Here is a 26,467-nt window from a genome sequence, read left to right as displayed (position 1 = left end):
TTGATTGGATTTGGGATATATTGATGGTAAGAAACATGATGATGGATTACATTTGGAGTGTGGGGGGAAGAGAAGGATCAAGGTTGATACCTAGGATTTTGTTTGAAAAACTGGATAAATGAAGGTTCCATTTATTGTGATGGAGAAGTATGCAGGTGAAGGAAGTTGCGATGTGGATATCCAAAAGAAGACCTGGTATAATCAGTTTAATATAAGAATCTGAACCTCACAAGAGATATAAATTAGGGAATCACTGATGTGTTAATTATACTTTTTCCTTATGTAGAAAAAAGTGTCTAATTTATATTTTTATCTGCATACTTACTACAAAGTATTTTCTCCTAAGAATTTTCCTTTTACTTCAGACTGTATTCTCATTTCTTTGAAAAAAAAAACTATATTATTCCCTGGGCATCAGACATAAATGTGATTATTGCACATGACTGAACAGGCATGATATACAAGATTCCTGCCTATATAAGAAAGAATAGTTTATATTCCTTTTCCAGTAATTAAGATTTACATCTTTTTGCTATTTTCTATCCCTTCTCCCCACCAAAAAAAAAAAAAAAAAACAGTAAATGAGGAAAATACATTAGCCTCTCAGAGCAAGTGCTATAAGTATAAAAACAAATTATTTTATTTTATTTTTTGCTCCACAAAGTGTTTCCTAGAAGATAAGACATCACTGCAAGTCAAATAAAGTTAAACATGATGCATATCTTTTATCTGCCTGGACCTGTTAAGACTGGTGGAGGTAATAAGTATTACAAAGCAGACGATCTCAAGCTTATAATAAGGCACTTATAAGTAAACCAATATGAGAACAAGAAAATAATATAAATTATAAATATATAAGTACTATAATTGGTTAAGAGATAAATATAATAGTAGTGCTTGTCCAGATATGCTCAGAGACTAGAACACTAAAGTGAAACCCATACCGGAGAGGGACTTACCAAGTGGTTGGCCTGCGATGATCCTGGCATTTTCTCCAGCCACTGCAGCTCTTGCATGCCGCTCACTCATGTACTGTACAAATGCATAACCTTTGTGAACTGAGCAGCCAACTATTTTTCCATACTTTGAGAAAATGGCTTCAATGTCAACTTTCTTGACAATGGCTGTATTTAGATTGCCAATGAAAACACGCGAGTTGATGGACTTGGGGTCATTCTTATTGGTGACATTGCTGGTCTGTGTTTTGCCAGTCATGGTTGGCTCACCTTGTTTTAATCCTTAAACAAACAACAACAAAAAAAAAATCAAAAGGAAAATAATTAGATTGAATGGTTACCACTGGCTTTTAACAATTTTTCAATAGTGTACCAGGTAAACTCAAATCCCCAAGTACTACTGATTTTCTTGAGAAGAAAATTTAATAATATATTAATAAAAGGTGAATATTGCATTGCAAAATGAAGTAGAAAAATAATTATAATTATTTAGCATACAGTTATAAATAAATTCCTGATTAATTTATCTAAAAGTCAGGCCTGCACAGTGATAAACGTTTTGTAGTTTTTATTTTTAAGTCTATCAATATTTCAGAAGCAAGTATGAGAAATAAGCCACCTTAATCTATCAGTGAAAAAGAAAATCCAGAATGACTAAGGTCTGATGGTGGAATATAGTACTGTAACCTCCATTTATGGTGGAGAACATGCATTTTTATTTCTACATTTTCTATAATACGTAGATATGTTAGCTATTTCATTATCAAAACCCTTCTATCAGAAACTAACAATTCATTTCATTAAATGCTGTGGAAGAGAAAAAATGGAATTAAAAATTTTATTGGAAAATTTAACATAAGAAAAACATATTTTGAAAATAAAGGATTTAACCAGAATTAATTCTGTACATTCTCTGTAACCAATACCAAATATCAGTTTAAAAAACAAAAACAAAAAAAACAACAGCATGTGTAGCTAGTTTTCATCAATGATCAGCAAATTAGTAGACTGGGCATCTGTACTGAAATTTCCATTCTCAACCTCATTTTTAATTCATTTACCTAATGGCTCCTATGTTGCCTAAGGACTGCTAGTATTTCTAAAAACTATTTTGTGAGTTTGGCAGAGTATTTAATTGTGCTTAATTAAACTCAATGAAACTTATTTCCAAGTACTCCAGCACTTACAGATTTATTTTTTAAGCCTTTAAAAATGCATTCATTCATTCAGCAATATTTATTAAGCACTATTTTTTCTTTTTTTTTTTTCTTTTTTTGCCAGACATCATCTTCTAAAGTGCCTACCAATTTAAAGAAACTAGTATGGTGAAACTAAAATTTCAACAAGGATATTATCTCTAATATTGATGATAATTGTTGAACACTAGCTAATTGATACATTTTATCAGTGACATATTTTTATACAAATAATATCTTAAAATCTTATAGCTATATAAATAATAAGTGTATATTGTTTTTAAAAACAATTTAAAATGACATTTCTAAATTGAGCACTAAAGGGGTGGAAATTTTAAAGACATGTAAATTAGATATACTTGAAAATTTACTCACTATTCATTTAAAGCAGCTACTTCTAAAATCAAGAGCAACCACGTAACACAAAAATGTTTCAAATTAGGCTGTTAATGATTACTTCTTGGATTATTAAAATTTTACTAAATATTGGACACAACATTATACATATCTCTTTATAATGAAGGTTGACTTCATAAACAGCTATTCACATAAAAATTGAGTATGGTATCATTTAAAACAGTGATTATATTGCTGCTTTGTTTTGTTTTGGCTTAGCTACATTTAAGGGCTTCCTTTAAGAATTATTCAAGGTTAGGGTTGAAGGAAACGAAAGTTGATTCTTTTTTTTTAATTTTGCAATTTGAGCTATTGCATACCTTAAGCTAATGCTCTGAGAATCAATTCAAATAAGAAAAATTAAGGTGTACATATGTATTTTAAACATTTAGCTTCCTCATATAATCTAGTGTATTTTAACCACACTGAAGAGGAAAAATAAACTAAATATCCATTTTTTGGCTCCAGAATGTATTAAGGGCTACCTTTCTTACAACTCTAGTCCAACATCAGTAATGCAATCCATAGAAATAATATTATTTTCTTTTTGCTCTTATGTGATAGATATTTTTAGAAATATCATAAAGCTACTTTTAAGAATTAATGATTCTTATGGTTGACATTTTCTTTCCTGGACAGGAAATAAAATTTATTCCTGGACAGGAATAAATTGGTTAAAATGGAAACACAAGAATAGTTAGAAGAGGTCATAAACATGGTTTACAGAGCCCAGTGGTCTTTCTTTGACAGTAACCCTGAGTCAAATTTAAAATGAGGGCACAGCTGCACTCTGAATTCTTACTGTAAGTGTCAACATGCTTTCTCTGACTCTAACCTTTTACTATATGTAGATGACTCTCATAACTATAAGTCCAAACTGCCTTTTGTGTAATTCCACTTAATGACTTTTGATCACCTTAAAATCTCTGTGTATCTAACTGCTCACATAAAGACTGACTTGCCAGTTTCTATCAGGTTTTAATAATGAAAGAGTTTTGTCACTGGGTTGTACACTATCAATATTCTCTGAAAAATTAAGCCTTAACTCATAATGTAATATTTAGTTTGTGTTTCTCTGTTACATGACTCTTCATCAGTTGAAGATAGACTTCCACTTTCCATCATGATGGAATAACAAGGGTTAAATTACCTCTCTGACTCAAACAACTAGAAAATCAGGCTAATATACATGGAACAAATATTTTTTTCTGACATTAAGCCATAGGTAGTGCAGATCTATGACAGCTAAGCAAAAATAAATAAATAAATAACAAAGTAAGGTCTAGGCTTGCCCCAGCTTTCTGTCTGGGAAGCATATTTCATGGCATAGAGTTGGTGTGTGTGTGTGTGTGTGTGTGTGTGTGTGCGTGCACGTGTGCATGTGTGTGTGTATCACTGAAAGCAGAGACAGTGACCTTACTGAATTTATGTGATAGATCAGTGTTTAAGGCGTCTAAAGAGGCAGGAATTTGTGAGACAGATTTCTAGAGAGAAGAGAGCTATACAGAGAAGTAATTCCAGAAATCACCTTAGGGGTCCCTTGAATCTATGCTGATTCCTAGGATATGCATGCAATGGATGAACTTCTATGAGGCTGGTTAAAAAGTTATTGGAAAGCTGTGAGCTGAATGCTTCCCAGACCCACAAAAGGCTATGTATCATTCAATTCCTACATGTGACAGTAGAAAGTCCAAATTGAATCCCTCAATCATTAAATTTAGACATCAGAAGGACCAGGCCTTAGTAATGGGCATAAATAATCCCCAGAGTAAAATGTACTCAAGGACCACCCCAACAAAACTTAAAAACAACTCTCAGGATGATCAAACTAAACCAAAAAACAACTTAACTGTCTATGAGAGCAAAGCATAATACTTCTTTATGAAAACTAGAACTCAGACAGTCAACAACATAAAATACAAAATCTTTAGAATCTAGTTAAAACCTCCTAGGGATCCCAAAATCAAAAACTATGACCCATAATCAGGAGAGAAATTAAAGATACAAGAAAGAATCAAGTGGAACATGTAAAGATGAAAACTGTAATATCTAAAATGAAAAATTGATTTTTTTCTCACTAGGAGCTCCATCTGAAGTGCTGGGTGCAAGGCTTCCAAGTGAGGCATCCTACGAGCAAGTGAAAGAATAAGCACAAAGAATAAGCACAAAGAATAAGCACAAAGTGAAAGGAAAAAAAAAAAAAGAGTGTAAAGACTTAAAATGCAGCAGCAGAGACCCAAGCAGTTTGGGTTTGCTCCTGCCCTTTCTGCAAGGGGTAATCAAAACTCTACTGCAGAGAGGAGGAGCTTCAAGATGCTGGAGCGTTAAGACGTGATCACTTCCTCCCCACAAATACATCAGAAATACATCTACATGTGGAACAACTCCTACAGAACACCTACTGAACGCTGGTAGAAGACCTCAGACCTCCCAAAAGGCAAGAAACTCCCCACGTACCTGGGTAGCGCAAAAGAAAAAAGAAGAAACAAAGACAAAAGAATAGGGGCAGGACCTGCACCAGTGGGAGGGAGCCGTGAAGGAGGAAAGGTTTCCACACACTAGAAAGCCCCTTCACAGGCAGAGATTGCAGGTGGCAGAGGGGGGAAGCTTTGGAGCCGCAGAGGGGAACACAGCAACAGGAGTGCGGTGGGCAAAGCGGAGAGATTCCCGCACAGAGGATCTATGCTGACCAGCACTCACCAGCCCGAGAGGCTTGTCTGCTCACCCGCTGGGGCGGGGTTGTGGGGGCTGGGAGCTGAGGCTCAGGCTTCGGTTGGATAGCAGGGAGAGGACTGGTGTTGTGTTCCATGAACACAGCCTGAAGGGGGCTAGTGCACGATGACGGCTACCTGGGAGGGAGTCCAGGAAAAAGTCTGGAGCTGCCGAAGAGGCAAGAGACATTTTCATGCCTTTTTGTTTCCCATGCGCGAGGAGAGGGGATTAAGCGCGCCTCTTAAAGGAGCTCCAGAGATGAGCGTGAGCTGCGGTTATCAGCGCGGACCCCAGAGACGGGCATGAGATGCAAAGGGTGCTGCTGCCGCCACCAAGAAGCCTGTGTGCAAGTACAGGTCACTCTCCACAACTTCCCTCCCGGGAGTCTGTGTAGACCACCACTGCCAGGATCCCGTGATCCAGGGATAACTTCCCCAGGAAAATGCACAGTGTGCAACGTCACGCCAGCCTCTGTCTCACAGGCTCTCCCTACACTCCTTGCTCCTCCCTACCTCACGGCCTGAGTTGAGCCAGAGCCGCTGAATCAGTGGCTCCTTTAACCCCATCCTGCCTGAGCGAAGAATAGACGCCCTCAGGCGACCTACATGCAGAGGTGGGTCCAAATCCAAAGCTGTACCCCGAGAACTGTGCAAACAAAGGAAAGAAAGGAAAATCTCTCCCAGCAGCCTCAGGAACAGAGGATTAAATCTCCACAATCAACTTGATGTACCCTGCATCTGTGGAAATCATGAATAGACAACGAATCATCCCAAATTGAGGAGGTGGACTTTGGGAGCAAAGATATATATACTTCTTTCTCTTTTTGTGAGTGTGTATGCATATGCTTCTGTGTGTGATTTTGTCTGTATAGCTTTGCTTTTACCATTTGTCCTAGGGTTCTGTGTGTCCATTTTTTTTTACTTTAAAAATTTTTCTTCTTAATACTTCTTTTACTTTTTATTTTAATAACTTCATTTTATTTTACTTTATTTTATTTTATCTTCTTTCTTTCTTTCTATTTTTTCTCCCTTTTATTCCTGAGCCGTGTGGATGAAAGGCTCTTGGTCCTCCAGCCAAGCATCAGGGCTGTACCTCTGAGGTGGGAGAGCCAAGATCAGGACACTGGTCCACAAGAGACCTACGAACTCCACGTAATATCAAATGGCGAAAATCTCCCAGAGATCTCCATCTCAACACCAAGACCCAGCTTCACTCAATGACCAGCAAGCTACAGTGCTGGACACCTTATGCCAAACAACTAGCAAGACAGGAACACAACCCCACCCATTAGCAGAGAGGTCACCTAAAATCATAATAAGGCCACAGAAACCCCAAAACACACCACCAGACATGGACCTGCCCACCAGAAAGACAAGATCCAGCCTCATCCACCAGAACACAGGCACTATTCCGCTCACCAGGAAGCCTACACAACCCACTGAACCAAACTTAGTCACTGGGGACAGACAGCAAAAACAACAGGAACTGTGAACCCACAGCATGTGAAAAAGAGACCCCAAACACAGTAAGTTAAGCAAATTGAGAAGACAGAAAAACACACAGCAGATGAAGGAGCAAGGCAAACACCCAGCAGGACTAACAAATGAAGAGGAAATAGGCAGTCTACCTGAAAAGGAATTCAGAATAATGATAGTAAAGAAGATCCAAAATCTTGGAAACAGAGTAGAGAAAATACAGGAAACGTTTAACAAGGACCTAGAAGAACTAAAGAGCAAACAAACAGTGATGAACAACACAAAAAATGAATTTAAAAATTCTCTAGAAGGGATCAATAGCAGAATAACTGAGGTAGAAAAAAGAATAAGCGACCTGGAAGATAAAATAGTGGAAATAACTACTGCAGAGCAGAATAAAGAAAAAAAGAATGAAAAGAACTGAGGACAGTCTCAGAGACCTCTGGGACAACATTAAATGTACCAACATTCGAATTCTAGGGGTCCCAGAAGAAGAAGAGAAAAAGAAAGGGGCTGAGAAAATATTTGAAGGGTGTGTGGTTGAAAACTTCCGTAATATGGGATAAGAAAGGGTTAATCAAGTTCAGGAAGCACAGAGAGTCCCATACAGGATAAATCCAAGCAGAAACACACCAAGACACATATTAATCAAACTATCAAAAGTAAATAGAAAGAAAAAATATTAAAAGCAGCAAGGGGAAAACAACAAATGACACGCAAGGGAATCCCCATAAGGTTAACAGCTGATCTTTCAGCAGAAACTCTGCAAGCCAGAAGGGAGTGGCAGGACATATTTAAAGTGATGAAGGAGAAAAACTTACAACCAAGATTACTCTACCAGCAAGGATCTCATTCAGATTTGATGGAGAAATTAAAACCTTTACAGACAAGCAAAAGCTAAGAGAATTCAGTACCACCAAATCAGCTTTACAACAAATGCTAAAGGAACTTCTCTAGGCAGGAAACACAAGAGAAGGGAAAGACCTACAATAAGAAACCTGAAACACTAACATACATATTGATAATTACCTTAAATGTAAATGTGTTAAATGCTCCAACCAAAATACATAAAATGGCTGAATGGATACAAAAACAAGACCCATATATATGCTGTCTACAAGAGACCCACTTCAGACCTAGGGACACATACAGACTGGAAGTGAGGGGATGGAAAAAGTTATTCCATGCAAATGGAAATCAAAAGAAAACTGGAGTAGCAATTCTCATATCAGACAAAATAGACTTTAAAACAAAGACTATTACAAGAGACAAAGAAGGACACTACATAATGATCAAGGGATCAATCCAGGAAGAAGATATAACAATTGTAAATATTTATGCACCCAACATAGGAGCACCTCAATACATAAGGGAAATACTAACAGCCATAAAAGGGGAAATCAACAGTAACACAATCATACTAGGGGACTTTAATACCCCACTTTCAGCCAATGGACAGGTCATCCAAAATGAAAATAAATAAGGAAACACAAGTTTTAAATGATACAATAAAAAAGATGGACTTAAATGATATTTACAGTACATTCCATCCAAAAACAAGAGAATACACATTCTTCTCAAGTGCTCATAGCACATTCTCCAGGATAGATCATATCTTAGGTCACAAACAAGGCCTAGTTAAGTTTACGAAAATTGAAATCATATGAAGTATCTTTTCCAACCACAATGCTATGAGACTAGATATCAATTACAGGAAAAAAACTGTAAAATATACAAACACATGGAGGCTAAACAATACACTGCTTAATAACTAAGAGATCACTGAAGACATCAGTGATGAAATCAAAAATTACCTAGAAACAAATGACAATGAAAACACGAGGATGCAAAACCTATGGGATGCAGAAAAAGCAGTTCTACGAGTGAAGTGTATAGCAATACAATCCTACCTTAAGAAACAAGAGGTGGGAGGGGCCAAAGGTAGCGAAGAGTGCCCTATCTCAGGGTTGGGGCTTATAGGAACTGGAGTAGGGGTTTCAATTTTTAGTTTGATGGTCATTAGTAATCCATCATTATATCCTTCTTTATAAAACCTGATTCCCCATGAATGGCCATTTATCCAGTTTTTATCCTTTTTTCCTGGTTCACTAAAAGAGATCTTGGGGGGACCTTGAAGATGGCGGAAGAGTAAGACGCGGAGATCGCCTTCCTCCCCACGGATACACCAGAAATACATCCACACGTGGAACAACTCCTACAGAACTCCTACTGAAGGCTGGCAGAAGACCTCAGACCTCCCAAAAGGCAAGAAACTCCCCACGTAACTGGGTAGGGCAAAAGAAAAAACAGAGACAAAAGAATAAGGACGGCACCTGCACCAGTGGGAGGGAGCTGTGAAGGAGGAAAAGTTTCCACACACTAGGAAGCCCCTCCGCGGGCGGAGACTGCGGGAGGCAGAGGGGGGAGTTTCGGGACCGCGGAGTAGTGCACAGCGACGGGTGCGGAGGGCAAAGCGGGGAGATTCCTGCACAGAAGATCGGTGCCGACCAGCACTCACCAACCCGAGAGGCTTGCTGCTCACCCACCGGGGCGGGCGGGGCTGCGAGCTGAGGCTAAGGTTTTGGTTTTGGACGGAGCTCAGGGAGAGGACTGGGGTTGGCGGCTTGAACATAGCCTGAAGGGGTTAGTGCACCACGACTAGCCGGGAGGGAGTTCGGGGAAAAGCCTGCACCGGCCGAAGAGGCAAGAGACTTTTTCTTCCCTCTTTGTCTCCTGGTGCGCGAGGAGAGGGGTCTAAGAGCGCTGCTTAAAGGAACTCCAGAGACGGGCGCGAGCCGCGGCTAAAAGCGCGAACCCCAGAGACGGGCGCGAGCCGCGGCTGAGGGCGCGAGCCCCTGAGACGGGCGCGAGCCGCGGCTGAAAGCGCAAACCCCAGAGACGGGCGCGAGCCGCGGCTGAGGGCGCGAGCCCCCGAGACGGGCGCGAGCCGCGGCTAAAACCGCGGACCCCAGAGACGGGCGGGAGACGCTAAGGCTGCTGCTGCCGCCACCAAGGGGCCTGTGTGCGAGCACAGGTCACTCTCCACACCCCTCTTCCGCGGAGCCTGTGCAGCCCGCCACTGCCAGGTTCCCGGGATCCAGGGACAACTTCCCCGGGACAGCGCACGGCGGGCCTCAGGCTGGTGCAACGTCACGCCGGCCTCTGCCGCAATGTCACGCTGCCTCTGCCACCGCAGGCCGGCCCCGCACGCAGTGCCCCTCCTTCCCCCATCCCCCAACCCCCGGCCTGAGTGAGCCGGAGGCCCTGAATCGGCGGCTCCTTTAACCCCGTCCTGTCTGAGCGAAAAAACAGACGCCCTCCAGCGACCTACACGCAGAGGCAGGGCCAAATCCAAAGCTGAGCTCCTGTGAGCTGTGAAAACAAAGAAGAGAAAGGGAAATCTCTCCCAGCAGCCACAGAAGCAGCGGATTAAAGCTCCACAATCAACTTGATATACCCTGCATCTGTGGAATACCTGAATAGACAAGGAATGATCCCAAATTGAAGAGGTGGAATTTAGGAGCGAAATCTATGATTTTTTTCCCTTTTCCTCTTTTTGTGAAGGTGTACGTGTATGCTCCTGTGTGACATCTAGTCTGTATACTCTAGCTTCCACCATTTGTCCTAGGGCTCTATCCGTCCATGACTTTTTTTTAAAAATTCTTTTTCTTAATAATTAAGTTTAATTGTAATAACTTTATTATACTTTACCTTCGTTCTTTCTTTCCTTCCTTCCCTCCCTCCTTTAGACAACGAATCACCCCAAATTGAGGAGGTGGTCTCAGGGAGCAGGATTTATGATTTTTCCCCCTTTACCTCTTTTTGTGAAGGTGTATGTGTATGCTTCTGTGTAAGATTTTCTCTGTATAGCTTTGCTTCCAACATTTGTCCTAAGGTTCTATCCGTCCCTTTTTTTTTTTTCTAAATATTTTTTAATTCAATAACTATATTATACTTTATTTTATTTTTACTGTATCATCTTTCTTTCTGTCTTTTTTTCCTTCTTTCCCTCCTTCCTTCCTTCCTTCCTTCCTCCCTCCCTCCCTCCCTCCTTTGTTTCCTTCTTTGCTTCTTTCTTCCTTCCTTCCTTTCCTCCTTTCCTTCTTTCTTTCCTCATACTTCTACTAATTCTCTCTACTTTTTCTCCCTTTTATTCTGAGCCGTGTGGATGAAAGGCTCTTGGTGCTCCAGCCAGGAGTCAGGGCTCTGCCTCTGAGGTAGGAGAGCCAACTTCAGGTCACTGGTCAACAAGAGACCTCCCAGCTCCACATAATATTAAACAGCGGAAATCTCCCAGAGACCTCCATCTTAACACCAGCACCCAGCTTCACTCAACGACCAGCAAGCCACAGTGCTGGACAACCTATGCCAAACAACTAGCAAAACAGGAACACAACCCCACCCATTAGCAGAGAGGCTGCCTAAAATCATAATAAGGCCACAGACACCCCAAAACACACCACCAGACGTGAACCTGCCCACTAGAGAGACAAGATCCAGCCTCATCCAGCACAACACAGGCACTAGTCCCCTCCACCAGGAAGCCTACACAACCCACTGAAACAACCTTAGCCACTGGAGACAGACATCAAAAACAACGGGAACTACGAACCTGCAGCCTGCAAAAAGGAGACCCCAAACACAGTAAGATAAGCAAAATGAGAAGACAGAAAAACACACAGCAGATGAAGGAGCAAGATAAAAACCCACCAGACCTAACAAATGAAGAGGAAATAGGCAATCTACCTGAAAAAGAATTCAGAATAATGATAGTAAGGATGATCCGAAATCTTGGAAGTAGAATGGACAAAATGCAAGAAACAGTTAACAAGGACCTACAAGAACTAAAGATGAAACAAGCAACGATGAACAATGCAATAAATGAAATTAAAATCACTCTAGATAGGATCAATAGCAGAATAACTGAGGCAGAAGAACGGATAAGTGACCTGGAAGATAAAGTAGTGGAAATAACTACTGCAGAGCAGAATAAAGAAAAAAGAATGAAAAGAACTGAGGACAGTCTCAGAGACCTCTGGGACAACATGAAACGCACCAACATTCGAATTATAGGGGTTCCAGAAGAAGAAGAAAGAAAGAAAGGGACTGAGAAAATATTTGAAGAGATTATAGTTGAAAACTTCCCTAATATGGGAAAGGAAATAGTTAATCAAGTCCAGGAAGCACAGAGGGTCCCATACAGGATAAATACAAGGAGAAACACGCCAAGACACATATTAATCAAACTGTCAAAAATTAAACACAAAGAAAGCATATTAAAAGCAGCAAGGGAAAAACAACAAATAACACACAAGGGAATCCCCATAAGGTTAACAGCTGATCTCTCAGCAGAAACCCTACAAGCCAGAAGGGAGTGGCAGGACATACTGAAAGTGATGAAGGAGAATAGCCTGAAACCAAGACTACTCTACCCAGCAAGGATCTCATTCACATTTGATGGAGAAATTAAAACCTTTACAGACAAGCAAAAGCTGAGAGAGTTCAGCACCACCAAACCAGCTTTACAACAAATGCTAAAGGAACTTCTCTAGACACGAAACACAAGAGAAGGAAATGACCTATAGTAGCGAACCCAAAACAATATATAAAATGGAAATAGGAACATACATATCAATAATTACCTTAAATGTAAATGGACTAAATGCTCCCACCAAAAGACACAGATTGGCTGAATGGATACAAAAACAAGACCCTTATATATGCTGTCTACAAGAGACCCACTTCAGAACTAGAGACACATACAGACTGAAAGTAAGGGGATGGAAAAAGATATTCCATGCAAATGGAAACCAAAAGAAAGCTGGAGTAGCAATTCTCATATCAGACAAAATAGACTTTAAAATAAGGACTATTAAAAGGGACAAAGAAGGACACTACATAATGATCAAGGGATCGATCCAAGAAGAAGATATAACAATTGTAAATATTTATGCACCCAACATAGGAGCACCTCAATACATAAGGCAAATACTAACAACCATAAAAGGGGAGATCAACAGTAACACATTCATAGTAGGGGACTTTAACACCCCACTTTCACCCATGGACAGATCATCCAAAATGAAAATAAATAAGGAAACACAAGCTTTAAATGATACATTAAACAAGATGGACTTAATTGATGTTTATAGGACACTCCATCCAAAAACAACAGAATACACATTTTTCTCAAGTGCTCATGGAACATTCTCCAGGATAGATCATATCTTGGGTCACAAATCAAGCCTTGGTAAATTTAAGAAAACTGAAATTGTATCAAGTATCTTTTCCGACCACAACGCCATGAGACTAGATATCAATTACAGGAAAAGATCTGTAAAAAATACAAACACATGGAGGCTAAACAATACACTACTTAATAATGAAGTGATCACTGAAGAAATCAAAGAGGAAATAAAAAAATACCTAGAAACAAATGACAATGGAGACACAACGACCCAAAACCTATGGGATGCAGCAAAAGCAGTTCTAAGGGGGAAGTTTATAGCAATACAAGCCCACCTTAAGAAGCAGGAAACATCTCGAATAAACAACCTAACCTTGCACCTCAAGCAATTAGAGAAAGAAGAACAAAAAAACCCCAAAGCTAGCAGAAGGAAAGAAATCATAAAAATCAGATCAGAAATAAATGAAAAAGAAATGAAGGAAACAATAGCAAAGATCAATAAAACTAAAAGCTGGTTGTTTGAGAAGATAAACAAAATAGATAAACCACTAGCCAGACTCATCAAGAAAAAAAGGGAGAAGACTCAAATCAATAGAATTAGAAATGAAAAAGGAGAAGTAACAACTGACACTGCAGAAATAAAAAAAATCATGAGAGATTACTACAAGCAACTCTATGCCAATAAAATGGACAACATTGAAGAAATGGACAAATTCTTAGAAATGCACAACCTGCCAAGACTGAATCAGGAAGAAATAGAAAATATGAACAGACCAATCACAAGCACTGAAATTGAAACTGTGATTAAAAACCTTCCAACAAACAAAAGCCCAGGACCAGATGGCTTCACAGGTGAATTCTATCAAACGTTTAGAGAAGAGCTAACACCTATCCTTCTCAAACTCTTCCAAAATATAGCAGAGGGAGGAACACTCCCAAATTCCTTCTACGAAGCCACCATCACCTTGATACCAAAACCAGACAAGGATGTCACAAAGAAAGAAAACTACAGGCCAATATCACTGATGAACATAGATGCAAAAATCCTCAACAAAATACTAGCAAACAGAATCCAACAGCACATTAAAAGGATCATACACCATGATCAAGTGGGGTTTATTCCAGGAATGCAAGGATTCTTCAATATACGCAAATCTATCAATGTGATAAACCATATTAACAAATTGAAGGAGAAAAACCATATGATCATCTCAATAGATGCAGAGAAAGCTTTCGACAAAATTCAACACCCATTTATGATAAAAACCCTCCAGAAAGTAGGCATAGAGGGAACTTTCCTAAACATAATAAAAGCCATATATGACAAGCCCACAGCAAACATCATCCTCAATGGTGAAAAACTGAAAGCATTTCCACTAAGATCAGGAACAAGACAAGGTTGCCCACTCTCACCACTCTTATTCAACATAGTTTTGGAAGTTTTAGCCACAGCAATCAGAGAAGAAAAGGAAATAAAAGGAATCCAAATCGGAAAAGAAGAAGTAAAGCTGTCATTGTTTGCAGATGACATGATACTATACATAGAGAATCCTAAAGATGCTACCAGAAAACTACTAGAGCTAATCAATGAATTTGGTAAAGTAGCAGGATACAAAATTAATGCACAGAAATCTCTGGCATTCCTATATACTAATGATGAAAAATCTGAAAATGAAATCAAGAAAACACTCCCATTTACCATTGCAACAAAAAGAATAAAATATCTAGGAATAAACCTACCTAAGGATACGAAAGACCTGTATGCAGAAAATTATAAGACACTGATGAAAGAAATTAAAGATGATACAAATAGATGGAGAGATATACCATGTTCTTGGATGGGAAGAATCAACATTGTGAAAATGACTCTACTACCCAAAGCAATCTACAGATTCAATGCAATCCCTATCAAACTACCACTGGCATTTTTCACAGAACTAGAACAAAAAAATTCGCAATTTGTATGGAAACACAAAAGACCCCGAATAGCCAAAGCAATCTTTAGAACGAAAAAAGGAGCTGGAGGAATAAGGCTCCCTGACTTCAGACTATATTACAAAGCAACAGTAATCAAGACAGTATGGTACTGGCACAAAAACAGAAAGACAGATCAGTGGAACAGGATAGAAAGCCCAGAGATAAACCCACGCACATATGGACACCTTATCTTTGATAAAGGAGGCAGGAATGTACAGTGGAGAAAGGACAGCCTCTTCAATAAATGGTGCTGGGAAAACTGGACAGGTACATGTAAAACTATGAGATTAGATCACTCCCTAACACCATACACAAAAATAAGCTCAAAATGGATTAAAGACCTAAATGTAAGGCCAGAAACTATCAAACTCTTAGAAGAAAACATAGGAAGAACACTCTATGACATAAATCACAGCAAGATCCTTTCTGACCCACCTCCTAGAGTAATGGAAATAAAAACAAAAATAAACAAATGGGACCTAATGAAACTTCAAAGCTTTTGCACAGCAAAGGAAACCATAACCAAGACCAAAAGACAACCCTCAGAATGGGAGAAAACATTTGCAAATGAAGCAACTGACAAAGGATTAATCTCCAAAATTTACAAGCAGCTCATGCAGCTCAATAACAAAAAAACAAACAACCCCATCCAAAAATGGGCAGAAGACCTAAATAGACATTTCTCCAAAGAAGATATACAGAATGCCAACAAACGCATGAAAGAATGCTCAACATCATTAATCATTAGAGAAATGCAAATCAAAACTACAATGAGATATCATCTCACACCAGTCAGAATGGCCATCATCAAAAAATCAAGAAACAATAAATGCTGGAGAGGGTGTGGAGAAAAGGGGACACTCTTGCACTGCTGGTGGGAATGTGAATTGGTTCAGCCACTGTGGAGAACAGTATGGAGGTTCCTTAAAAAACTACAAATAGAATTACCATATGACCCAGCAATCCCACTACTTGGCATATACCCTGAGAAAACCAAAATTCAAAGAGAGTCATGTACCAAAATGTTCATTGCAGCTCTATTTACAATAGCCAGGACATGGAAACAACCTAAGCGCCCATCATCGGATGAATGGATAAAGAAGATGTGGCACATATACACAATGGAATATTACTCAGCCTTAAAAAGAAATGAAATTGAGCTATTTGTAATGAGATGGATAGACCTAGAATCTGTCATACAGAGTGAAGTAAGTCAGAAAGAAAAAGACAAATACCGTATGCTAACACATATATATGGAATTTAAGGGAAAAAAATGTCATGAAGAACCTAGGGGTAAGATAGGAATAAAGACACAGACCTACTGGAGAACGGACTTAAGGATATGGGGAGGGGGAAGGGTGAGTTTTGACAGGGCGAGAGAGAGTCATGGACATATACACACTAACAAACGTAGTAAGGTAGATAGCTGGGGGGAAGCAGCCGCAAGGCACAGGGATATTAGCTCGGTGCTTTGTGACAGCCTGGAAGGGTGGGATGGGGAGAGTGGGAGGGAGGGAGACGCAAGAGGGAAGACATATGGGAACATATGTATATGTATAGCTGATTCACTTTGTTGTAAAGCAGAAACTAACACACCATTGTAAAGCAATTATACCCCAATAAAGATGTTTAAAAAAAAAAAAAAAAAAAAAAAAAAAGAAACAAGAAACATCTCAAATAAACAACTGAAACTTTCACCTAAAGCAATTAGAGAAAGAAGAACAAAAAAATCCCAAAGTTAGCAGAAGGAAGGAAATCATAATGATCAGATCAGAAATAAATGAAAAAGAAATGAAGGAAACAATAGCAAAGATCAATAAAACTAAAAGCTGGTTCTTTGAGAAGATAAACAAAATAGATAAACCATTAGCCAGACTCATCAAGAAAAAAATGAGAAGACACAAATCAATAGAATTAGAAATGAAAAAGGAGATGTAACAACTGGCACTGCAGAAATACAAAAGATCATGAGAGATTACTACAAGCAACAATATGCCAAAAAAATGGACAACCTGGAAGAAATGGACCAATTCTTGGAGACGCACAACATTCTGAGAATGAACCAGGAAAAAATAGAAAATATGAACAGACCGATCACAAGCAATGAAGTTGAAACTGTGATTAAAAATCTTCCAACAAACAGAAACCCAGGATCAGATGGCTTCACAGACGAATTCTATCAAACACCTAGAGAAGAGCTAACACCTATCCTTCTCAAACTTTTCCACAATATAGCAGAGGGAGGAACACTCTCAAACTTGTTCTATGAAACCATCATCACCCTGATACCAAAACCAGACAAAGATGTCACAAAGAAAGAAAACTGCAGGCCAATATCACTGATGAACATAGATGCAAAAATCCTCAACAAAGTACTAGCAAACAGAATCCAACAGCCCATTAAAGGGATCATACACCATGATCAAGTGGGGTTTATCCCAGGAATTGAAGGATTCTTCAATATAAGCAAATCAACCAATGTGATACACCATATTAACAAATTGAAGGAGAAAAAACATATGATCATCTCAATAGATGCAGATAAAGATTTTGACAAAATTCAACACCATTTATGATAAAAACCCTCCAGAAGGTAGGCATAGAAGGAACTTTCCTCAACATAGTAAAGGCCATATATGACAAACCCACAGCCAACATTGTCCTCAATGGTAAAAAACTGAAACCATTTCTCCTAAGATCAGGAAAAAGACAAGGGTGCCCACTGTCACCACTACTATTCAACCTAATTTTGGAAGTTGTAGCCACTGGAATCAGAGAAGAAAAGGAAATAAAACAAAACCAAATCAGAAAAGAAGAAGTTAAGCTGCCACTGAAGATGACATGACACTATCCATAGAGAATACTAAAGATGCTATCAGAAAACTACTAGAGGTAAAGAATGAATTTGGTAAAGTAGCAGGATACAAAATTAATGCACAGAAATCTCTGGCATTCCTCTACACTAATGATTAAAAATCTGAAAGTGAAATGAAGAATACACTCCCATTTACCACTGCAACAAAAAGAATAAAATATCTAGGAATAAACCTACCTAAGGAGACAAAAGACCTATATGCAGAAAATTATAAGACACTGATGAAAGAAATGAAAGATGATACAAATAGATGGAGAGATATACCATGTTCTTGAATTGGAAGAATCAACATTGTGAAAATGAATCTACTACCCAAAGCAATCTACAGATTCAATGGAATCCCTATCAAACTACCACTAGTATTTTTCACATAACTAGAACAAAACGTTTACAATTTGTATGGAAACACAAAAGACTCCAAATAGCCAAAGCAATCTTGAGAAAGGAAAACGGAGCTGGAGGAATCAGGCTCCCTGACTTCAGACTATACTACAAAGCTACAGTAATCAAGACAGTATGGTACTGACACAAAAACAGAAATATAGATCAATGGAACAGGATAGAAAGCCCAGAGATAAACCCATGCACATGTGGTCACTTTATCTCTGATAAAGTAGGCAAGAATGTACAGGGGAGAAAAGACAGCCTCTTCAATAAGTGCTGCTGGGAAAACTGGACAGCTACATGTAAAAGAATGAAATTAGAACACTCCCTAACACAGTACACAAAATAAACTCAAAATGGATGAATGACCTAAATGTAAGGCCAGACACTATAAAACTCTTAGAGAAAAACATAGGCAGAACACTCTATGGCATAAATCACAGCAAAATTCTTTTTGATCCACCTCCTAGAGAAATGGAAATAAAAACAAAAATAAACAAATGGGACCTAATGAAACTTCAAAGCTTTTGCACAGCAAAGGAAACCATAAACAAGACCAAAAGACAACGCTCAGAATGGGAGAAAATATTTGCAAATGAAGCAACTGACAAAGGATTAATCTCCAAAATTTACAAGCAGCTCATGCAGCTCAATATCAAAAACACAAACAACCCAATCCAAAAGTCAGCGGAAGACCTAAATAGACATTTCTCCAAAGAAGATATACAGATTGTGAACAAACACATGAAAGAATGCTCAACATCATTAATCATTAGAGAAATGCAAATCAAAACTACAATGAAATATCATCTCACACCGGTCAGAATGGCCATCATCAAAAAATCTACAAACAATAAATGCTGGAGAGGGTGTGGAGAAAAGGGAACCCTCTTGCACTGTTGGTGGGAATATAAATTGAAACAGCCACTATGGAGAACAGTATAGAGGTTCCTTAAAAAACTAAAAATAGAACTACCATATGACCTAGCAATCCCACTAGTGGGCATATACCCTGAGAAAACCATAATTCAAAAAGAGTCATGTACCAAAATGTTAATTTCAGCTCTATTTACAATAGCTAGGACATGGAAGCAACCTAAGTGTCCAACAACAGATGAATGGATAGAGAAGATGTGGCACATATATACAATGGAATATCACTCAGCCATAAAAAGAAACAAACAACAAAAATAAGAATAACAATGAGAAATACCCAGGATTCAAAAAGTCAAACAATATTAACACATACTCTCTTCAAGAACCCAGAAAGAGATTAAAGGGATCCAAAAATGAATTTATAAAACCAAGTCATACCCTAAAATTCATCATATGCTGAAATCTAAAGCTAGTACTCAGAACAATCCTATAAGATAAGGTAAAACCTGGCAAATGCTGCAAGATATACAAACTAAAGTTGTAATTTCAGAAAAAAAAGTGATCATATCCAAATGAGAAGAAGACCATTGACAACTTTTTGAAGCAGATGATATATGAATTAATCATTTAAGGATATTATTAAGAATTAACTGGGCATACAGTTAATTTCTCAGCATTCACAAAAAGATAGTTGTTTTTTAAAATACTTTAACTCATATACACATACTTGAATAATTTTTTAATTCAACGAGTTGATATAAAATTGCTTTGACTTATAATTAGAAAAAGGAAAAAGAAAAACTGAACTGAAATAAACTAATGTTTTTAAGCAACTCTTCTGGACAAAATAAATGAAAAGAAAAGTCTGAATTTATTCTTGAGAAAACCATCCCCAATTCAGAAAGATACAACATATCCATCAGAGCAGTGACAATTCTTCAACAGATCTTAAGCATCATAAACACTATTTTCTGAAAAATCTTTTGATTTTTTTTTTTTTTTTTGCCATGGGGCAATCACCAAGTATATTTGGTGATACCTCTACCATTCATAAAAACAAATATCACAATTACAATTCAATTCAATTCTTAAGCCTCAAACTACTCCCTGAAATAAGCCAAATGTAGTTTTTCAAAAGTAAAGACTTTTAGGGAATGTGTGCAATGAAGGAAAAAATATAACCCCAACCTGAAAAAATACTCATTGTAAAATTTTGATGTATTTTCTTTGTCATTTCTTTCTAGTACTTGGGAAAAAAATGTAAATTAACAAAAAAAAGTCATCATAATTTACATCCAAGTGCCATTACTTATTACTGCAATACCCATTTTATCATGTTGTTAAATAATCTTACTGGATATAACAAATAGTTACATAGTAATAAAGCTATACCATAATCTTCATTCTCTTAATGAATATTAAGTTTGATTCCAATTTTGTTAGATCACAAAAAAATCTATAATATAAGATGGAAAAAATATATTTTTAAGTTATTTAATTAGCAGTACTCAGCTACTTTCTGGAAAGGTTGAGCACGTCTCCTCTCCCAGCAGCAGTGGCTCTTTTAGGATATTCAAAGTAGTTTTGATGCCTGCCAGCTCTTCCCTAAGTATTCAAAGTATTTTCTGACTCAGTAGGTTGAAAAGGAGGAAAGGGCAGATCATAAGTTAAATGAGAGGGATAATCTGATCTCTGAAATGAAGTAAGTGAAGTTTGTTTAAGAGCTTAGCTAGACAGGCAAATAATGAAACAGCCTAATTCCCTTGTACTCAGGGAAAATGAATTAATGTTTGGAGCTTCCAGGTATATCATCAAAGTCATTATTATTTAAAAATGTAGTAAACGTTATTCTGATTTCATTTGTTAAATGCACACTTTATTAAATCCACATATTATATTTTAAAATATTGGTGAATAGTATGTGTTTAATGTTTATTAAAAATTTAATGGTTGATAATATAGAAATTAAAAGACATTACGTATTAAAACATTTGGTAAGATAGATAGCCCTTCTATCTTAGTATTGCAATTGAGTTGCTACAATTATGAATGATATTCAGAAGAAAAAGTGAAATTTCCTAGTTATACAGTTTTTGAAAACATATTAATTATATTCACATCAAATTATTTTTTACACCTTTTTAAAACTATGTGCCTCAGAAACCAAGTAAAATATTGTGACAGTAGCACCATATAAGAAACTAGAAACCCATTTTTCTTTTTAACTATAAATCTATGTGTAAAAATATTTAAAAATATAAAATAGTTTTCTTTTAATAAAGACTAACTAATAATAAAGGTGATACGATAAATTTCATAGAAATTGATTAATATGAGATATTTTTGGAAGAAACATGTTTTAAAATGACAATATGATGTAGAAAGGTTTAAAAAATGAGGCAAATTCATTCAATAGCTCAAGGCAGAACATAAAAATTTAATAAAATTATGTAAGTAATTGAAAAAATTACTATATAAATAAGAATGGCATTAATTTTGTAAAGCAAACTATGTTAGCCAAAATATCTTCATAGCAGTGAGTAGATCTGAAAAGAATCATTAGCTACTGAGAAATAAGTATTTTTCATCTAGAGATTGAGATCAAGTAGTTGACTGGTGAGAAAAAAATAAATATATAAGTATAGATAATGTAACAATTATAGTTATAAAAAGTTAATGATTTTTTATTGGTTATTGTAACTATAAAATTGGAAAGCAGTGAATATTGGTAAGGCAGCATTTCAAACTTAGTTAAGAATTTGGGATATTAATCAACTTTTGTATTAAACTGAGTTAAAATTATTTTGGAAAATGCAAATTAATATATTTTGTAAACAGAGTAATGATAAGTGTTAAACCATCTATTGGGAAGCATTTAATGAGTTGCTGCAGATACAACCATTATTGGGCAGAGGGTTACAGTTTTTAAGAGACCATCACCTAGGTTTGTGAGAGATCAGACACATCCATGTGGAAATCATGGCCAATATGATAGAACATGGTTGGGCAGGGCCAAGCATCAAGGATAAATTAGGGAATATATCAGTGTAACTCCTTTCTTTGCTCATGCATTAGTCATCTGGACTGCTGTAATAAATTACCGTAGGCTGGGTGGCTGAAACAGCAGACATTTGTTTCTCACAGTTCTGAAGGCTGGGAGTCCAAGATCAAGGTGCCAACCGATTCATTTCCTGGTAACATCTCTCTTCCTGGCTTTCAGACATCACCTTCTCACTGTGTCCTCACATGGTGGAGAGAGCACTCTGGCCTGTCTTCCTCTTCTTATAAGACAGTGATCCCACCATGAGAGCCCTACCCTCACAACCTCATCTAAACCTAATTACTTCCCAAAGGCCCTTCTTCCAAATAACATCACTGTGGAGGTTAAGGCTTCAGTGTATGAATTTTGAGGGGACATAATTTAGTCCATAGAAGCTCACATCACCCAAAGTTAAGAACCCACTTGTGTTTGGAGTTTTCAGCAATTGGAACAAGCTTCCTCTGAGCCACTACAAATGTTGTGACTGACATTATATCTATTCTATCAGGGATCATGTAAACATTGTCTATTTATCCAATAACTACCTTCAGTGTGAAAGATTCCAGTGAATTTTTTACAAATAAGAAAAATTTGCTAACAACTTTAAATTAAAACCAAAAGATTCAAAAAGATAAAACTATATGATGGTATAACTCAAAAATATGCATTTATAAGTCCTTAGGTACACTTATATTCTCTAGAAAATGAACAAATTGATATAATTCTATGAAATTTACTGCATATGATATTCTATGCAAAATAGAGCCTTTAGTCACACAAATTGTCCAAGATAATGACTGTAATTCTGCTTCCAGGATGACTTTCTACTGGTCAACATGACCGAGGCAGAAGATTGTTTTGAGTTATATAGGGAGGTCAAATCAATAATAATTAGACTATTTCTACTTGACTGGGGGAAATGGGTCAATCAGGGTTAGTACCCACTTGTGATATAAGGGTCTTGGGAAATGGAAAAATTAAGATACAAGCTCCCTCTGAACCACTGGAGATGCTGTGATTGACGCTACATCTATATTATCAGGGATCATACAACAAGGACAGACACAGCCCTATGACACTGACTGCTATTTGAACCATTAGTTGGCAGAGAGCCATGGATCATGAGGCACTAGTACCTTGGTTTGTGAGTAGTCAACCACATCCAAGTAGAGACCAAGACCTATTTGAAAAGATCCCTCAGCAGGCTGGGACCATGCAGTCAAAATAAAGCATGGAACAAGTTTTCAGTGTCATTTCATTATTTGTCACATAACGCTTTTTTTTTTTTTTTTTTTTTTTTTTTTGCAGTACGTGGGCCTCTCACTGTTGTGGCCTCTCCCATTGCAGAGCACAGGCTACAGACACGCAGGCTCAGTGGCCATGGGTCATGGGCCCAGCCACTCTGCGGCATGTGGGATCTTCCCGGACCGGGGCACAAACCCATGTCCCCTGCATCGGCAGGCAGACTCTCAACCACTGCGCCACCAGGGAAGCCCCCCTTCTTCTTTTGTAATGCCTGTTATAAACATTGCTAAACAGGTTCCATTTAGGAGATTTTGTATCTTAAAACATGGTCTATAAATTATTAAAACTATCTCAAAAGCAGTTCTACAACACTTACTTTATATTTACCAAGCACAGGGCACTTATTATATACCTGCTGTTGGTTTAAGTGCTTATTAAAATATTCATTCACGTACAGTAGTAAGGAGAGGGTTCTACCTTTTCCTAATTTCCTCTGGGATCTAGAGTATTTCCAGAGAAGAGTTCCAAGTTACTTAAAGAAGACACAGATCACTGTAGTGCCCAAGGGTTCTATAATGAGAAGCCTCTTCACCACCAAAACTATTCACATTATGCTGAAACAGGAATAGCGACAAACTGCTAAGACTTAGTCTGTGATTTATATTAAAAATTATATTAAGAATGACACATAGGTAACACGGTACCTTGAGAATGCCCAGAGATTTTTCTGATAATTTTTTTCTCAGAATTTATAAAATCCATCTATTTACTAACTCCAACTAGATTTTCCCTGAAATAATATAAAAGAATAGAAAGCATACAACTTTGTATTTGCCTTCTTCTGTGACTCACAAAATAGTAAATGGTATGGTGTAGTTCACTTAATCAAGTATAATAAAGAAAATATGGAGATTCGAAGTAAAAGCATCATAGTATTCATTTCTAATTGATGTACGATATGAGGCCAGCAATGGAGAAATAGTAAGAGAATTATTCTTGTGTATTCACTAAAATAAAACTCTGCTTTATCCCCCGTATGCCTCCACTGAACAAAGCATCCTTCTCCATTTTAAAACTCTTAGGTCACTTAAAGCTAAATTGCAGGAGGTAAACATTGTCATGCCCATAGGAGAAATTCACTCACTCCTACTTAACAGGTCCATTCCACTCTTGTCCTCTTTGTTCAAACGTCAGTCATGACTGTTCCCTCAGGAGTTAAATTCAGACCACTAAGTGATTTCATGTAGGCTACTAAATTGCCTGCAGAGATGAACAATTTTCAATCATTATCCATGTGGCTTTGGAAGACTGGCCCTAGAGTGAAAGGTCTTAAATCACACAACCAATCCCCTGAAATTTCTGTACTCTCTTAAAATATAAATAAATTCCCTACAATACGTGCAACGGTGAATTTCCCTTCACAAACTTTACTGTTTGGGGTTGTATTAAGTAGCAACAAAAATGATATAGTGAAAATGCCTACTGTATGTCTAGATCAGATAAAATTCTTGTTTACAAATTCCTTAAGCTCAACAGCTATGAAGGCAGATGCAGTGTTATTCATGATAGCATCTAGCAACCCAAGTATTGAAAAAACTAATTCAGAACATAATTTCTCCTTGGTGGAATAAATCCCAGTCCTGTTGATATAATTTTCTATGATGACAATCAAGACTTCCCAATTCTCCCCTCCCCTTAGCTATTTAAGGCAGAATCTCCACAAAACATTAGAAAATCCCAAGTGATGTAGAAATTAAAAATTATAGATTCCCTTTTCTGAATGAAAGCTATAGGATTATTATTAATGATCACCCATTCATAAGCTTAGTAAAAGTTAACATTTGTTAAGACCTTACTCCTGAAATAATAGGTAAGAAGAGGGTTGACTCTAGGTAAGACATAACTATGCCACTTAAGTGTCTTAATTCTCTAGATGTTTGCAGTCTCCACATGCAATAAGGAAGAACAAATATGACTCCATATTAGATTAGGCTGGATTTGGACTCTGATTTCTAGTGCTTTATACCAGATGTTTCCCGAAGTGCTTTTACAGGGAATTCTAGAGACACAGAGTGACACAGATTCAAATAATATTATATCTGAGATCATTGCAACTTTAAAGTCAGCACACTATTCTCAAAAGGGGTTCTTGTGAATCAACATACTGGAGAGGTTTTAATTAACATGTGACGTATCACAGCCTTGGTTGAGGCTGTGTATTCATGAGCAGTTGTGATTCTACAGGTATCTTGCCTTTGGCAATATGACCTAGCCCTTGAGTATCATTGTCAAGGGCTGATGCTATAGAAGTTCTAGTGTTTTGGTCTGCACATATAATTTCAGAAATAACCGTCATGTTTTATACATCTTCTCTTTGAGTCCTTGATTTTGCAAGCAACATCTGCAATAGCCTACAGAGGGACCACAAGAATTATGTGGATCTAAGCTTCATCTGGAGTGTACATTTCATGTACTCAGGTAATAGTGTTGGTTAGGGCTCTTTTTGAACATTTATATTAGAAATTTCTTCTATAAATTTGAGATGCTGCTGCAAATAATGATATAATTTCTGCTAGAAATAATGAGATAGTCTGTGGGGGTAAAATTCTGGGAAAGTCAGATTTCAGAGATTGGCCAATTGTATGCAGACTACTGTAGGTATTCAGAAATATGCTGCATTGGGCTTCTATTAGCTTCCAAGGTGATGAAACACATAGAAATGAATATTCATATGGTAAGTTGCACACACACACATACATGCACACTGACAGAAATGGTTTATAATTTACAAATGTCTGTACTAAGCCAACATGACAAGGTGCAGGCAGAACAGCTCTGTGTGTCTCACACATATGAAACCTGGATCACAGCTAAAGGGAACACCACCATGGATAGGGAAACAATTTGCAGTGAGATATCCTCCTGGAGACTGGACACCCAGGGAGGCTTACACCTGAGAAGTGGAGAATGGTGTAGAGTCTCCTGCTTTATACAGTCTTTGTCTTGCAGTTAAGGTATTCTAGCTTTTCTTGACATTAAAGAGACTCTTAACCTTGGGTTGACATGAAAGTTTGGTTCAATAGAGTTGTCACTGAAGGGTTTCAAAACAAACTTCATATATGAATTTTTCTCAGAACATATTATTAT

At 37.6% G+C, this 26,467-nt stretch overlaps 1 protein-coding gene across 11 annotated transcripts in view; it reads right to left on the bottom strand.

The window, feature by feature from the left end:
* Positions 1-26,467, bottom strand: part of RALYL (RALY RNA binding protein like) — a 900,595-nt gene that overhangs the window by 553,301 nt on the left and 320,827 nt on the right. For 10 of the 11 annotated variants that reach the window (XM_032610288.1, XM_032610292.1, XM_032610297.1 and 7 more), the window contains one exon: positions 960-1,238. The exons of the other annotated variant lie outside the window; for it this stretch is intronic. In XM_032610288.1, coding sequence (XP_032466179.1) covers positions 960-1,238 — 279 coding nt within the window. The remainder of the gene's footprint in view (positions 1-959; positions 1,239-26,467) is intronic. 11 annotated transcript variants of the gene reach the window in all.

Source organism: Phocoena sinus, chromosome 17 (genome assembly GCF_008692025.1).
Source record: "Phocoena sinus isolate mPhoSin1 chromosome 17, mPhoSin1.pri, whole genome shotgun sequence".
NCBI classification, from domain to species: domain Eukaryota; kingdom Metazoa; phylum Chordata; class Mammalia; order Artiodactyla; family Phocoenidae; genus Phocoena; species Phocoena sinus.
The sequence above is the reverse complement of the archived record's forward strand: the minus strand, read 5'-3'. Positions and strand labels throughout refer to the sequence as shown.